At 42.9% G+C, this 16,388-nt stretch overlaps 1 protein-coding gene across 1 annotated transcript in view; it reads right to left on the reverse strand.

The window, feature by feature from the left end:
• Positions 1–7,162: 7,162 nt before the first annotated feature.
• Positions 7,163–16,388, reverse strand: part of klhdc8b (kelch domain containing 8B) — a 131,452-nt gene continuing 122,226 nt past the window's right edge. The window contains exon 6 of the mRNA XM_078543316.1: positions 7,163–9,933. Coding sequence (XP_078399442.1) covers positions 9,737–9,933 — 197 coding nt within the window. The 3' untranslated portion in view covers positions 7,163–9,736. The remainder of the gene's footprint in view (positions 9,934–16,388) is intronic.

Consider the following 16,388-nt stretch of genomic DNA (forward strand, 5'->3'; position numbering starts at 1 on the left):
TCCCGTGCAACCGCAGAAGGTGCAACACCTGCCCCTTTACTTCCCCTCTCCTCACCGTCCAACGGCCCAAACACTCCTTTCAAGTGAAGCAGCATTTCACTTGTACTTCCCTCAATTTGGTCTACTGCATTCGCTGCTCCCAATGCGGTTTCCTCTACATTGGAGAGACCAAAGGCAGACTGGGTGACCGCTTTGCGGAACACCTTCGGTCAGTCTGCAAGCATGACCCAGACCTCCCTGTCGCTTGCCATTTCAACACACCACCCTGCTCTCATTCCCACATGTCCGTCCTTGGCCTGCTGCAATGTTCCAGTGAAGCTCAACGCAAACTGGAGGAACAGCACCTCATCTTCCGACTAGGCACTTTACAGCCTTCCGGACTTAATATTGAGTTCAACAATTTCAGATCATGAACTCTCTCCTCCATCCCCACCCACTTTCCGATCCCCCTTTTTCCAATAATTTATAATTTTAAAAAAATCTTTCTTTTCCTGCCTATTTTTAAATTTATTTCGATCTATTGTTTTATCTCCACCTTTCAGCCCATTTCGATCCCGTCCCCTTACCCCACCCCCACTAGGGTCATCTGCCACTAGCTTGCCCTGATTGCTACCCTTAATGTCCCCATTAGCACATTCCTTAGATAATATCAGCACCTTCAACACCCCTTTGTCCTTTTGTCTATGACATCTTTGGCAATCTCTTCTTTGTCTCCACCTATCACTGGCCCCCTATCCAGCTCCACCTGTCCTACCCCCCTCTACCAGCTTATATTTCACCTCATTTCTCTATTTCCTTAGTTCTGATGAAGAGTCATTCGGACTCGAATAGTCAACTGTGTTCCTCTCCGCAGATGCTGTCAGACATGCTGAGTTTTTCCAGGTATTTTTGTTTTTGTTTCAGATTTCCAGCATCCGCAGTATTTTGCTTTTATCATAGGTTATTAATTTCCTTGCGTCTCTTTCAGAGAGCAGAGTATATTCTATCAGAGAAGTTGCTTAATTTCAAAATATATTATCTATTAATTAGGATAATCTGTGATCATCTACTCAGTGATTTGTGTACCTGTTATCTAGATTGTTTTCAATAAAGTGTTACCAACTATAAGATTTAGCTATTCACATCTTATCAAAATGTGAACAAAGGGAAATCGATTGTAAACTGAATATTGATGATGCATTGCCTGCGTAAAACAGGGTGTTGTAACTCAGCCTCTTCAATGACAGCTTCTTTCCACTGGCAGATCATAGCCATGCAGAATGGCATTAGTAATTTGTGCAGTGAACAATATACAATTAACATTGCAGTCATTACCCTGCTAAACAGAAACTTTTCTTTCAAATATCTCCCTCCTTAACTTATCCTCTTGTTCTCATGAGTGTCACTGTATATGTTCCTGGAGGAGCTTTTGCATCATGTAGTAGAAATAACCAGCCATGAATTCAGGTCATACCTATGATTTCAGAATAGTGGCTCATGCAGTTAGTCATCCCCATCAAACATTCTGGATAGAATGGATTTAGATGGAAGGGGTTTGTCAGGTGCTGAATCTAGGTAATTGACATATTCTCAAGAGGTAACATGCATACATTACAAACTGGCTGCAAATTCATTGAATAAAAATGTCAGCGCACGAGTTGAACTTTTTGCTCTATATCAGTTTAGAATTCAGATTTCTCTTTGCCCTGTCAATGTGGGAACAGAACTCAGAAATTATTTTGTCTGTTCTCTTTTAAGTTTCATTGATGAATAGCACATGGATAACGCCACTTTTACTATGGTCTGATCTCTCCAGGAATCCTTCTAAATGTCTAATTAATGTAAAGTGACAATTGCTTAGCTGGATGTTCCTAGTGCTACTCACTGCATCTGCTATGTGTTCCCCCTCCCCAAAGCTACATCGATAGCTATCTAGCAGCTGTGAATGAAGCATCTTTGTGGACACTAGCCAACAGGATAGATAACACTCTCTGCTTACTGTTACACTACAGATATTTAACATAATATCACGTTGTGAACAGCATCTGCAGTCAATCGGTATTCTCTTGGAGGACTATTTAACAGTTTCAAGTCCTACAAGAGCTCTCATACATTTCATTATTTCAGATATTATTGAGACAGTGAAATTGAAAGTATCCAGCAGCCAACAATATAGTGGTACACAGTGGGTTAAGAGTGTGACAAAGGATACACATTTGGGAGCAGTGTAATAGATAGTATAGAATGGGAACTGGGTGATAGAATATGTGCTATGAGGAATAGTGTGATAGAGGATATAAAATAGGAAACAGTGTAATAGAGAAATTTTTTAAAAATTCATTCTCGGGATGTGGGCTTTGCTGGCTGGGCCAGCATTTATTGCCCATCCCTAGCTGCCCTTGAGAATGAAGGGTGGAGCAATGTTATAGAGGGTACACAATGGGAAGCAATGTGATAAAGGGTACACAGTTGAAAAGAATATGATGGAGGGTACATAGTGGAGAACAATGTGATAGAGGGTATACTGTGACGGACACTGTGATAGAGGGTAAATAGTGAGGGGACAATATGATAGAGGACACATTGTGGGGGGGGGGGCAATGTGATAGAGGGTAGATGGTGGGGAACAATATGATAGAGGGTACGCAATAGAGAACAACATGATAGAGGATAAACAGTGGAGGACAACATGATGGAGAATACACAGTAGGAGGTTGAGAGCACAGGTTGGGGGTTAGGGTCAATATGATAGATTGTACACAGTGGAGAATAATACGATAGTGGGTATGCAACTGGGAACAGTATGATTGAAATGATTGAAAGTATACAGTATGATTGAGGATATGGGGAACATTCTGATAGAGAGTAAAATGTGCCTTATAGCTCCTGAATGCATCAGTGAATGGGAAGATCCAATAATAAATCTCAGAAATTTTCAATCCTTTTAGTTTGCTCAAAAGTGGGTAAGGTGACAGGGCCGCACATGTTGCCCATCCCAATTTGCACTAAGTGGTGATGGATCTTCAAATAGTGATTGTTTACAAACTGAGTAGCTTGTTGAACCATTTTAAAGGGCATTAAGAATCAACCATACAGTGTGGGACTGGAGTCACATTTGCAGAGGTCAGAGTAGCAGGTTACCTTCCTTTAATTAGAAATAGGGTGGAATTTAATTCCCACCCCAAGATAAGTTTGGAGGTTGGGGGGTATTTAATTGGATGGGAAGATGGCGGGTGGGGATCCCATCACCTTCCTGCCTCTGCCCTGATTAAATCAGGGGCGGGAAGGCTCATTGATGGACTTCCTGCCTTGTTGCCATTTGAGCAACCCTTAAGTGGGCAATTGGTGCTGGGCCTCATCCCACTGGTGGGCCAGGGACTTGCTATGCAGGAAGCCCGAAAGGCATAAGGGGTATCCCTCATTCAAAGGTACTCGGTGCCTGATAGAAGGATCTGGCACCAGGAGGAGGGTGTGGCTCTCAGTAAGCCCATCCCAATGCCCTTGTTGCCAACCCCTCATGACCCCCAAACTGTCCTCACTCACCTTTGGCCTGGGGTTCATGGGCCTCTGGTGGGTGCATGACTGGCAGCAGCCACCACACCCCCAGCGCTGGCTGCGATGCAAAGCTGGCAGCCTCTCATTGGCCCACCATTTTCAGGGGTGGAACTTCTGCCCCCAGGGCTCCTGATCTCAGGGAAGGCCCACTGCTGTCCATTTAAGAGCCTGGTTGGTACTTAATGCAACAGGCCTTCCCACAAGGAAGGCAATGCGAACTCTTGCCAGCTCTTCAGTGCAAGAGTGCAAAACCCCTATCATCGGCATTAATGCCACCCATAGACTTTATTGCACAGAGTTAAAGTAAAAAAAGAATGCACAATAAAGCTATGTGCCAAAATGTATCAATTGATCAAGTCACTTAATGCGATGAAACAGTCATTGGAGTAACATAAGGCAGAATTATCCCCCCGTTGGGGGGGGATGTTCAGGAGTTGGCGTGCCTCCGATCGGGGTGTGGCGCCATTTTACGTGGCCCGCCCAGCGTGACGTCCTCAAGCGCTATGGCTCCCTGTGTGGGTGGGGGAGGGGATTCCCCGAGCCGAGAGTGCGCTCTTTCGCACGTATGGCACACTCATCTCCCTGAGGCTAAGTGCTGCATTACTTTGAAGAGACAGTGTCTCTTTAATTATTCCTCCTGTTGTCTATTAGGTTGATGCATAATGTATAATGGACAAAGAAGAAATGCCATTAAAACAGTTTAAGTAGCCAAAGGTGATTTGCCTTTTTATTGTTTGTGTTCATATTTCCATAAATATCCGAGATTTTGTGTAAGTTATTCATTGCTAACCCTGAAATATATAATTTTTTTGGCAGCCCCTCTTTTAAATGTGTAGATAATCAAGCTCTCATTCAAATTTGCATGAGCAAGATAAAGGAAAACATTTTTGAATTGTGTCCTCATTTGTAGTACTGCATCATTAGTATAAGGACCTCACACATTTTGACTGAGTGATATTATCATAAGATTCATGTATGGTTGTTCGGAACTACCATAGAAACATCATGGTTTTCCAACAGGTTCAGCAGTATGATAAGAACTTTACTTATATTGGGGCAACACAACTACAAGAATCTCACTCATACAGGTGTAGTAATACTATAGAAACCTCTCTCCAACTTTGTTGAACTACATTAGGAATATCACAGCGCTGTTTTGCACTTGAACTGGGGTGACTACACTTTAAAAACTTAAAGTGGAGAGATATAAATACAGGGAAATTATAGTGTTCATGACTATCTGCTGCTACCACAAGCACTTCAGTTATATAGGTGTGGCACCTCGAGAGAATATTAATACTGCACTACTGTATACTCCTCACTCACCCTTGAATGGCGGAGCAGGCTCCTGCTCCTAATTTGTATGTTTGTATGTTCACACTGATTGGCTACAATAGTCACACTTCATTTACACTGATGCCAGGCCTCATAGACTTGTTAGAAAGCTGCCCTACTATAGGAAATATGCATTGCTCCCATTGATGCAACACTATTGAAGGAATATTGTTCAGGTTGGCATCGCTATAGGAACCTCCAACTCTTTTGTAACAGTTAAAATATCTTATGAAGTACTCTGGTGTTTCATTATTATTGGAATCTTTCTTTTTAAAAATTATTTCATGGGATGTGGGCATCAGTGACAAGGTCAGCATTTGTTGCCCATCCCCAATTGCCCTTGAACCGTGGCTTGCTAGGCCATTTCAGAGGCCATGTTACTGTGCGCCTGAAGTCATATGTAGGCCGGATCAGATAAGGAAGGCATATTTCCTTTCCTAAAGGACATTAGCCAGAAGAGTTTTTACAACAATCAATGATAATTTCCTGGTCACCCTTACTGAGACTAGTTTTCAATTCCAGATTTTATTAATTGAATTCAAATTCCACCAGCTGCCATAGGATTTGAACCCATGCCCACAGAGAATTTGCCTGGACCTCTGGATTACTAGTCCAGTTACATTACCACTATACAACCATCTCTCCCTAACTTGCATTATATGCTGTGCTAAAGTCACATTACCATAATCAGACTGGAGCAACATAACTCATCTTTCTTACACTAGCGCAAGACTTCAACAGACATCTCAATGATATTGGTGTCACACTATTATAGGAGCCACACGGTGACCAAATTGATTTAATTTTACTATAGGAAACTCACCAGAGTTGGGCTGGGATAAAGGTCCATAAGAACATCACCCACACTGAAGCAAGGCCACCATAAGAAGGGCACAGATAATGCACTAAGGTGATTATTCTATAGGGACATCATGAGGCAACACTGGTTCATGAACCACTACAGTAATTCTGTTAAAGGAACTTCGCAGTATTTGAAATGCAACAACATAACCATGCGATAGATTGTTGGAGTGGTACTGCTTTAAAAAAAACCTTATTTATACAGGAGTGGCATTGCAGAAGGAGACTCCCTTTAACAATATTATCTAACATTCCTTAAACTGGTGTGATACCTCTGCAGAAAACCATTGCCCCTGTTCTATATTAACCTGCTGCCATGTGTGGGACACAGTAAGTAATACCACCTCGCTCACCCCAATCAGATTACACTGTTTAAAAGCAAATCAGGCATTCAGCTACTATTCTACAATTGGGCAAGAGTCTAGGATTTCATTCTGTACATTGTGTTGTTTCAGTATGTTATAATGCAATCAATTAATTACTCTAATGTAAGACCTTAGGGGATGATGGTGGAGGCAATGGAGCTGGAACAGAGCAAAAATCTGAGGCTCTGAACTATGATTATTTCTACTGCTCCACATGTAAACTCAACAAGAAAGAACATAACATGGTTCAACCTGGTGGCTATAACATCTTTACTTCCAGTGGTACATTATGAACTTGTCCTATAGTGGTACTGATGGCACTATAGGATTTTCAATTGGTAATAGTATTACTGTAGGACTCTCACAGTGACCATATTTCAATATGAGTGCAAGATATATAAAATGTTAGTACTGTTTGGAAATAGAGACAGTTTCAGTAAGCTACATCTATATTTGAGGGTGTTAGGAATGAGTTTTAGTTTTAAAGTTTAAGGTTGATTTGTATTTTTATACTTGCGTGTTAAGAAAAGGTCAAGTTGAGTTTTAGTTTCAATTTAAAATATGCCTGCATTTCTAATGAGTTTTATGACTCTAAGGGCAGGATTTTCTGGTCGTCGGGCGGCCCGGGAGTGACCGCAAAATGGTCCGCCGACCATGATTGGGCCCTGACTGAGAAGTTCAGCACTGCTGGGGTGGGGGCAGGAGGAGTGCGAGCGCAAATGTCTGCATATGTGCGGGGGAGCGCACACTGAAAGCTCCCTGAAGGCAGTGAGCTGCCTCGGAGCTGAAGAATTGTACAATCAAAAAGAAAGGTTTTAAAAACGTTAAAAACTTGTCCCGACATAGAGCTCCGCAACAATATCAGAAGCAAAATAAAATATTTAATTGTTTAAAAATTACTGTTGGAAACCTCATCCTGCCCATGGACAAGGTTTTCATAAAAAATCCAAAGGCCGCCTGGCCGATTCGCCCGCCCGCCAACCGCAAGGTCAGACAGGCAGCGAAAATTTGCTTTCAATTACTTGATTAAGGGCCATAATAGGCTTCTTAATTGTTGGCGGACAGGCTGCCCGCTGACCGAAATATCGTGCGAGTCTGCGATAACGTCGGGATGCTCGCTCGACATCATCGCACGCTATTTTACGCCCAAACCGGTCAGGCACGCGCCCGCCCATGGGACGTAAAATTCTGCCCGAAGCGAAGTTGAGCAAACATGTGAGTAGAAAAAAATGGGCTGATGCCTAGCAACAGGGATCCAGAGATGCAGGCCCACCCACCCGCCCCCCCACCCTCCCCCCTCCCCGCCTCACACACACACACAGAAAAACTAAAGAAAAAAAACAGCAGTTTTGAGTTCAGTTGGGAGCAGCTGCCAGGCAGAAGCAACCTAGAAGGGGCAGATAGCCAGTCCCAAGCTAAAGTTGATTGAAAGTAGCTGCCAGAGAGAGATTGGAGCAAAGGGGACAGATAGCAAGACCCAAGCTAAAGAAGAAAGTCCCCAAATCCAGGGGAGTGGAACAGGAGAAAGTCCCAAGAAGACCTTCTAGTCAAAGGAAGGACAGGAACCTGGGAAAGGTCCTGATCTGTGGAAGTGAAAGTAAGGAGCAGAGAGGAAGGCTCCAAGCTTCAAGTTTAAAGGAAGCAGATTTAAAGTGAGAGGCCAGAAGTTCCAAAGGGACAACTGAAGGTCTATAACTTTTGCTATGGGCATGTGAAGCAGTGGTGTACTGTTGATAGCTGAATCAGTGAGAGAGGGTGCATGGAAGAAAGCTTGAATGCATGTGGTGACCCAGGGGAAAGGAACATCGGAAGGAGAGTTTGAAACCCTGGAGGTGAACCCTGGAGGCGTCTGAAACAAAATGATGGTTTGGGAGAAGGTTCCAAAGTGAGTCCTTGGAGAGGGGAGATTGGAAACCCTTGTATGAAAGATGGAGTTCAATGACATTGATTGGCTCATGATATGACAAGTGTCTGGGGGGAGTTGAGGAGAATCCATAGCATCTGGTTGAGGTGGCATCTGTCACTTGGTGTCAGAGTGTGGTGTGCCTGACTACAGGTCGCCAATTGGTTTACATGGGCTGTGTACTTGCTGTGAACATTAGAGTATAAGAAAGTTTTTGTAACTTGTGCTACCCCTACAATCTGTACATATCTGTAAAAGTAGAGTTGTGGGTGAAGGAATATTGTAATATAATTCATACTTTCTTGTTGAATAAATGTTTTTATTTCAGCTGACTCCTGTGGCTCTGCTCAGTAGCTACTCTCCACATATCTAAACAAACAAATAAAAGTTAGGATCTATCAAGCAGGGTTCCACCCTGGGTTCAGGCTTGTCTGGTGGTAACATCAGCTGGGATCATAACAGTACTAATGCACCACTACTGTACAAATTTCACAAATGTGTTAACCACCATAGGAAAATCACTTATTCTGTATGACACTACCCAAGGATACTTAAAGCACTTGAATTGGTACCAAGCAAAGGAACCTTATGAACATTGGTGAACAGGGACTTCACAGCACTTGGTAGCTTCGCAGTTCAAGATCATTAGAGAACCTAATTTGATGTAAGACTTTTGCTAGAATATTATAGTACTGGCAGCTCTTATATCATGTGCGGCAATCCTGTTGAAATGTTTTGTGCGTAGACTTGAGTAGCATAACTATATGACTTCACTTGTATTAATGCAACATTACTCTAGAATGCTTACACTGATGTGACATTATTAAAGAAACATCACTTAGTGTTAGAACATGACTCCCGGAATGTTACAGCACTGACACTAGTTCAACACTACTGTTAAAACCTTACAGCACTTTGTGTGACATTAATACAGGAACACCACAGGGATTGTTTTCAATCCTCATGTAATATATATCTAGAATGAGTTGTTAAACTACCAGATTCTACCTGTGATAATGTAAACTGTTGGGAAAGATCTTGCTGCAACCTTTCCAACAACAACCTTAAACTGGGGCCATCCTTGAACATCCTCAACTTCATGGTCCTACTACTAACTCTAACCCTAATCTGACATAGAGTGCTGTTAAGTGGCCCTTACATTTCTATATCAAAGTTTTGACATTCCCTTTTGACTTCAAACCTTCAGAGTTTATCCTTTGGACGGAGAATGATGCCTATTACTGGATACAGGGGGATGCCACGAAAACTGTGGAATTCTTTCCCAAGTTTCCTTTCTATAAACCAGTTTGGACTTGAAAATGAAGTTGATAGAATCACTGACTGGATACAATCTCTTGAGCCCATCTTGAATTCTTTGTATTATCAACCCATTGATGTATATCTTCCACTGAAAGTTAATATCACAGTTAGTGAAATGAACTGTGGGACCTTTGTATTCACTTTCTGGTCTGTCTAAAAGTTGTATCAGTACTTCATAATTCCTTGGTTTATTACATTGGGTTTAAACCAATACAAAGTTAGAGCTAAATTGTTCTAAGACAAAGCATCACCCTTGTGTTTAAATTTTTCTTATATGTCTTTGTATCGCAAATGATTTTTTTAATAGCTTTCACTGACAACAGTGAGATTCTTTACCAGAATCTTCAAACAATTCTATAAGTTCTTCAGTAGTCACTGAGCCACACCCACACCCCTAGGTTTCAGAGTTTCAGAGTGTTCAGATACTCTCTCGGTCACACAAGGCCTCCACAGCGTTACTGGGTCCCTGTGCTACACCACCGATCACAAAAAGCATGTTGTCAGTTTGCAGACTGGAACAAGAGCAGCGTGGGGTGTTCATTGCTGGTAGACTTTCCCATTTCCTCTTGTTTGGATTGAACCCTTCCACTGATCCGAGTGGAGCCGGTTGGTTTCCTGCAATTCAAATTAAATGAAACAAAATAAGGAATCAGTCACTTAGACATTCAAAAATCACCTGAGGTTTGAATGGTTTGGTCCAACATCAGTTCTGAGCTTCTCGTACAGTATCCTCATGGTGTTTCTCTCTTCCACTATATGTTAAAGGGGCTATTTTCACGTGTGGATTAAGTTGCACAGTAATTTTCACAGCTAAACTTTATCATATATAACAATTCCTCATGTTGCAATAGATTAGGAATTCCCATAAGCTGCACAGATCCTTTCCTAGTGGGAAGTAGCAGCGTCATAAATTTTAGCTGGAATTGGTGGTAGAAAGATCATCATGTTTGACTTTGATCATTGAGAAACAAGGGAGACATTAAAGGGTTGAAAGTATTTCAGAGAAGAGCCACGAGGCTGACCCTAATGGAAGAGTTTTAGTTATGAGGGGACACTCGAGGGAGTTGGACTTTGCAGCCTGTAAAGGAAGCACTTGAGGCAGCTTTATACAAGTACACAAGATAGTTCTTTAACTGTGGAAGAGGTAAATCCAAAATGTTACTTTAAATTGTAAGCATAATGAAAGGTGCACAGGTTCAAACTACCAAAATGTACATTTAACACTGATATCAGAAGGTTCTTCTTCACACAAAGAGTAATCAACACTTCCAGATAGAGAAATGGATTCAAAAACCCTGCAATCATTTAAGAAACAATTAAATGCTGCTGTAAGGGAGACATTGGGGGCAAATTCTTTGGCCCTTCCCGGTGATGAGTTTGGTGGCAGGGGCCCTTGGATGGCCTCCCCACCCCTTGCCAACTAATATTAACCCAGCAGCAGGTGGTGGGGTTCACCATGTGGGAAGCACAACAAGCAAATCCCGGTGTGTTTGCTTGCAGGCTCTGAGAAGGGAGGGGCCCTAGTTCAAAGGCAATCAGTGCCTGATCGGGGGGCCCAGCATCGGGAAGGGGAGGCCTGCTGAGAGCCACCCACCACCCTTGCTGCCGAACCCCCCCATGACCCCCAACACCCCCTCCCACCATTGCTCACCCGTGCCTGGGTCCCTCCTCGGGATAGCGTTGTATTAGCAGCAGCCGCCGCCGCCTCCCTGGTGCCACTGCTGAGTACAGAAACAATGCCGGTCTCTGATGAGTCACCAGCTCTTGGCGTACAGGACTTCCACCCCAGGATCTTTGACCCTGGGGATGTCCCGCCATAGGCCTGTTAGCTGCCTGAGTAGTACAAGGTGCAGCAGGCCTTCTCGAAAAGAGATGATGCAGGATTCTGGCCTGCTCTCCAGCCTCCACAAGATTCCGCCCAGGGTCTTCGAGGTGGATGAATTAAACTGAGCTGTATGATCCTCCTCACCTGTAATTATCTTATAATCAAGGAGTGAGAGTATCTCTGTGCTAAAAGGAGAGGGTATTTTTTTTCTGTGAACTGAAGAGGGCATTGGAGAAAGAAAGTGCTTTCCTTTGATAGCTCAGTTGGTCGAGGGAAGAGCTGAAGCTTTCAGGAAAGTAATGTTCTGGTTGTTTATGGATCAATGCAAATTTATTTTTTTTTAAGGTGAAAGGCTGATCAATTGTGAAGCAAAACAGTATTTAACCTTAACCAAGATTACAATATTTAATGCAAAATTCCAAATTTTCCAGGAATTTCTTGAAGAAATATAAACACCTGATGGTGTTTGGAAGGAGTTCTAAAGCTCTGGATTATATTTCTTCACATGCATAGTTTCATTACATTATTCTTACATTCGCCTAACAGGAGATGAATGTCACACTCAATACTGCTGGATGAGATGCACAAGAAGTGACTATGAGAGAGACTAGGGAGTGTTTTCTGAGGTAACATGGCAAAAAAATAGCTTCTCAGGGGCTGAAAATGAAATTGAAGTATGCGTTAGCAACTAGCAATTCTCTGAGGAATATTTTCTTCACAAAATGTGGAAATCCTAGCTAGATTAATAAGGAGCACACTAAATGAGCTTCACCTTCATCACAAAAATTGCATATATCCCAATTTATTATTCAATTTCAGCCTCATAAATTTAAAGTCAGCTCAAAATCAATATATTTTCCCTTGCTCTTATCTGTGCTGAAGCTAATGACATGTTCAATGGTATTTTCCATCATATTCCACACATGAGAGGAGCTCAAAATAACTGCAACTATATTCAAGTCTCATTTACATTCTTTGTTTTGTCTTCATTGCCTATGATCTGAGTGTTTAGACATTAAAGCAAAAAAACGCTGGAAATACAAAGCAGCTCCATCAGCATCTGTAAAGAGAAAATACAGTTTAAGGTTTTGAGTGTAACCCCTTCATCAGAACTAGGTACTGGGAAAAAAGCAAGTCCCTTTATGAGACTAAACATGACAAAGAGGGAGGGAAGAGTAGCAGCTAAAAGTTGAGTGCGAGGCATGTTCAATAACCTCCCAAAGTCCAGTTCTGATGAAGGATCTACACCAATCATTTCTCTTTCCAAATGCTGAAGGACACATTGGCAGCATTTTCTTTTCTTATTCTAATTTCTAACATTTGCATTTTTTTCTTTCTATCTTGCAGTTTTCAGGATTGTACTACACATGCCTGCTTCAATCATGTGTCATGCTTCAGCGACAATTTCAATATATAAATAAGAGCTTTAAATCAATGGCTTCCAACACATTCCTGCCATGTGGCACAGGGGCTAGAAATTAAGTAGAAATCCAGGTCCCAGCATGCCCTGCTTGTGTCCAATTCTATTTGTCAAAAACAGAACTCCATATGTCAAGAAGTGGTGTGGCCCAGGGACAGAACTCTCAGAGCAGGGGCTTTCTCACCCCCAACCTGGTGAACGCGCAGTGGACCAGGATGTTAAGTGAGGGCAGGCATGTTGGCTTCCCACTGGTAGAACTTATCCCAGTCCTTTTAGCACATTGGGCCCCTAAAGATTTTAAAAAGAATTGATGGATTTTTCAATCTTCTTATAAAACAACAACAACAACTTGCAATTATGTAGCACCTTTAACATAAGTGAACATCCCAAGATGCCTCATAGGTGCATTATAAAGCAAAAGTTGACACCAAGCCACATAAAACAATGTGACAGCAGATGGCCAAATGCTTGATCAAGGAGGTAAGTTTTAAGGAGTGTCGTAAAGGTGATAAGAAAAGGAGAGAGGAGGGAGGTGTAGGGAGAGAATTCCAGAACTTAGGGTCTAGGCAACTGAAGGCGCAACCTCCAATGGTGGAACAATTAAAATCAGGCTGCCCATGAAGCCAGAATTAGAGCAGTGTGGCTATCACGGAAAGTTGTGGGGCTGGAAGCGAGTATAGAGATAGGATTTGAAAACAAGGATGAAAATTTTAAAATTGAGGCTTTGCTTAACTGGGAGCTAATTTAGGTCAATGAGCACAGGGGTAATGGGTAAACAGGACTTTGTGTGACTAAGAACATAGACAACCAGAGCTCTGGACGGTTTCAAGTTTACGGAGTGTAAATGGTGGCAGGCTGGATAGCCAGGAGTGCTTTGGAACAGAGGTGACAAAGGCAAGAATGAAAGTTCTGGCAACAGATGAGCTGAGGCAGAGCGTGGAGTCAGGCAACTTGACAAGGTGGAAATGGGTAGTCTGAGTGATGGTGCTGATTTCTGGTCAGAAGCTCATCTTGGGGTCAAATAAAATGCCAAGTTTGCAAATCTGGTTCAGCTTTAGACATTTGCCAGGGAGAGGGATGTAGCTGGTTGTTAACGAATGGAATTTGAAGGCAATGGCTTCGGTCTTGCCAATATTTAATTTAAGGAAATTTCTGCTCATCTTGTACTGATTGTTGGACAAGTAGGCTGATAATTTAATGACATGGGAGTTGAAAGAGGAGGTGGTAGGGTAGAGCTTGATGTTGTTAGCATACACTTGAAAACTGGCGCTGCATTTCCCGATGATTTTGCTGAGGGGAAGCATGTTGATGTGAAATAGGAAGGGTCCAAGTATAGATCCTTGAAGGGTAATAGACATAATAGTGCAGGAGCAGGAAGAGAAGTTATTGCAGGTGATGCTCTGACCACGATAAAGATGGTCAATGAGACAGTAAAAGTTTATTTCGGAAGATCCAGCACACTCCCTCTCACAGGTTGCACACCCTCCCTGTGTATATTTCTGAATCCCTTCAGAAGAAAGAGAAGGCCCAAATATTTACAGTGAGGTGGGGAGTGAGCGAGCATGTTTGCTAGGGGCGGGTGAGGCGGCTGACCAGAAAATCCCAGGAATGCAGAGGTCCTGGCAAATTTAACGGCAGAATCTTAACGTTATTTTTTAAAAATTAAGTTTCCAGCCCTGCAGGCGACCAGATTGAGAGGCTGGCTGGTTGTTAAGCGGGAAAGCCAGCAGTAAAAAGATGCAGCTGGGGACCCTTGTGGGTTGCCCTGGCAGCCAGAAAGCATTGGGGGTTGGAGGAGGGCTGGCATAGTCATCTGGAGGGAGGTAAAATCACAAGGAAAAGGTTGGGCATGGAGGGAGGGGTTGGGGTGTTGTGGGGGTGGACAAATCGTGGACCAGAGACTTGGGATTGTTTTTTTTTTGTTCGACAATGAGGAGAGGCAACGATTGGCAGAAGGTTTGCTTGGGGGGCAGGAGGGGCTGCTGGGGGTAGCATTCCTGCTCCTCCTGTCCCACAAGCAGTGCTATAAAATGCACTTGACCCTGATCTGGCTTCTCCCATCTCCATTTAGCTGCCAAGTTTCCCGAACCCTGGGAAACCCGGTAAATCAAACTCCAAACTATGCTTCAACAACAAAAACAAAATTAGCTGGAAAAACTCAGCAGGTCTGACAGCATATGTGGAGAGGAGGTCAGAGTTAACATTTCGAGTCCGTATGACTCTTCATCAGAACATCGGAGTCATACGGACTCGAAACGTTAACTCTGTCTTCCTCTCCACAGATGCTGTCAGACCTGCTGAGTTTTTCCAGCTAATTTTGTTTTTGTTTCAGATTTCCAGTATCTGCAGTATTTTGCTTTTATCCAAACTATGCTTTGAGAGTTTGATTATAATGTTATAATGAGGTCATGCCAGGCAACACACCACTGTTAAAGTGGCAGGTGGGTTGGACTCCATCGAGTCCTTAAGGCTCACCTGCTGCTTCAGAAGACGCTTTTCTTGTCCAATTTAGTTATGGTACTGAACTTCCAAAGTCTTTGGCTAGGATCCAACATTGGTTGGGCAGGCTCGGGCTGTTGTAGAGCCAACCGCCGTCCACGATTGGCTCCGCACTGCAATTTCAGGTGGGTGGGCCAATTAAGGCCAACCTAGCGTGGATCGCGAGCAGTAGCGCTGAGCGCTACCTGTGTGGGCGGGGGGAGGAGGGAGAGTCGGGTCCAGTGCTCTTTCGCGTGGGCACGGATCTGCCTCAGAGAGATTGAAGCGCTTTTTAAAAAAATTATTAAAGACATTAAAAATTTAATGAAATACATCCCCTCTCATGTGACTGTGTCACATGAGAAGGGACATGTTTTTAATGTCAAAAGAAAGTTTTTATTTAATTTGTAATAGCTTTAGGAAACCTCATCCCGCTCATGGATGAGGTTTCCTAAAAAATCTAAAGGCCGCTTGGCCTTTTCGCCTGGCCGTCAACAGTTAGGTTGGACGGTCAGCATAAATTTGAAGTTAATTAGTTAGTTAATGGCCTTAATAGGCCTTTCAATTATTGGCAAGCACGCAGTGATTCTGGTGCGCGCCTGTCGAACGAAATATCGCGATACAGCGCGATGACATGCATGCCCGACGTCATCGTACGTCATATCATGTCCTGGCACGTCGGGTGCGCACCCGCATGCTGAATGTAAAATTCTGTCCTTTATGTTGTTAATGGAACAGACAAATTCAGCAAGGTACAAGATTAGCAACAGATCGATTAGCAATGTTTGGACATGGAAGTGATTTCTGCATCATGTGTTGAATTCGGAGCCAACCACAGTCACACAAACTGCCACAAATACGATGTATGTAAAGTCACTGTTTGGATGGCACTACACAAACACAGAATCTTCCAAAAACAAGCGTACATGCCAAGCACAAAGGTCCTGCTTAACAGAGATTGACAGCAGAGGTGGAAGACTCACATGAGGTCAAACAGACTGGAAAAGAAGATCGCAATTTTTTGCCTGAAATACTTTTCTGGTTGCACACACAACCTCTACAATAATGTGTTAAATGTAATCATAAGTCTCAAAATAGACATTTATTGGGTATGTCAATACATTTAGTCCATGCTGATTGCATGGCTGTTTGATGCACTTGATATGTCTATTCCTCCTTTAATCATCCTCACTCAAGATGCAAAATCACACTGGGGAACAGATAATAAATAAGAACATAAGAAATAGAAACGGGAGTAGGCCATTCGGCCCATCGAGCCTGCTCTGCCATTCAATAAGATCAGATCTGATTGTATACTTAACTCCACTTTCCTACCTGTCCCCCATA

The sequence above is a fragment of the Cetorhinus maximus genome, chromosome 6 (assembly GCF_964194155.1).
Source record: "Cetorhinus maximus chromosome 6, sCetMax3.hap1.1, whole genome shotgun sequence".
Taxonomy (NCBI): Eukaryota; Metazoa; Chordata; class Chondrichthyes; order Lamniformes; family Cetorhinidae; genus Cetorhinus; species Cetorhinus maximus.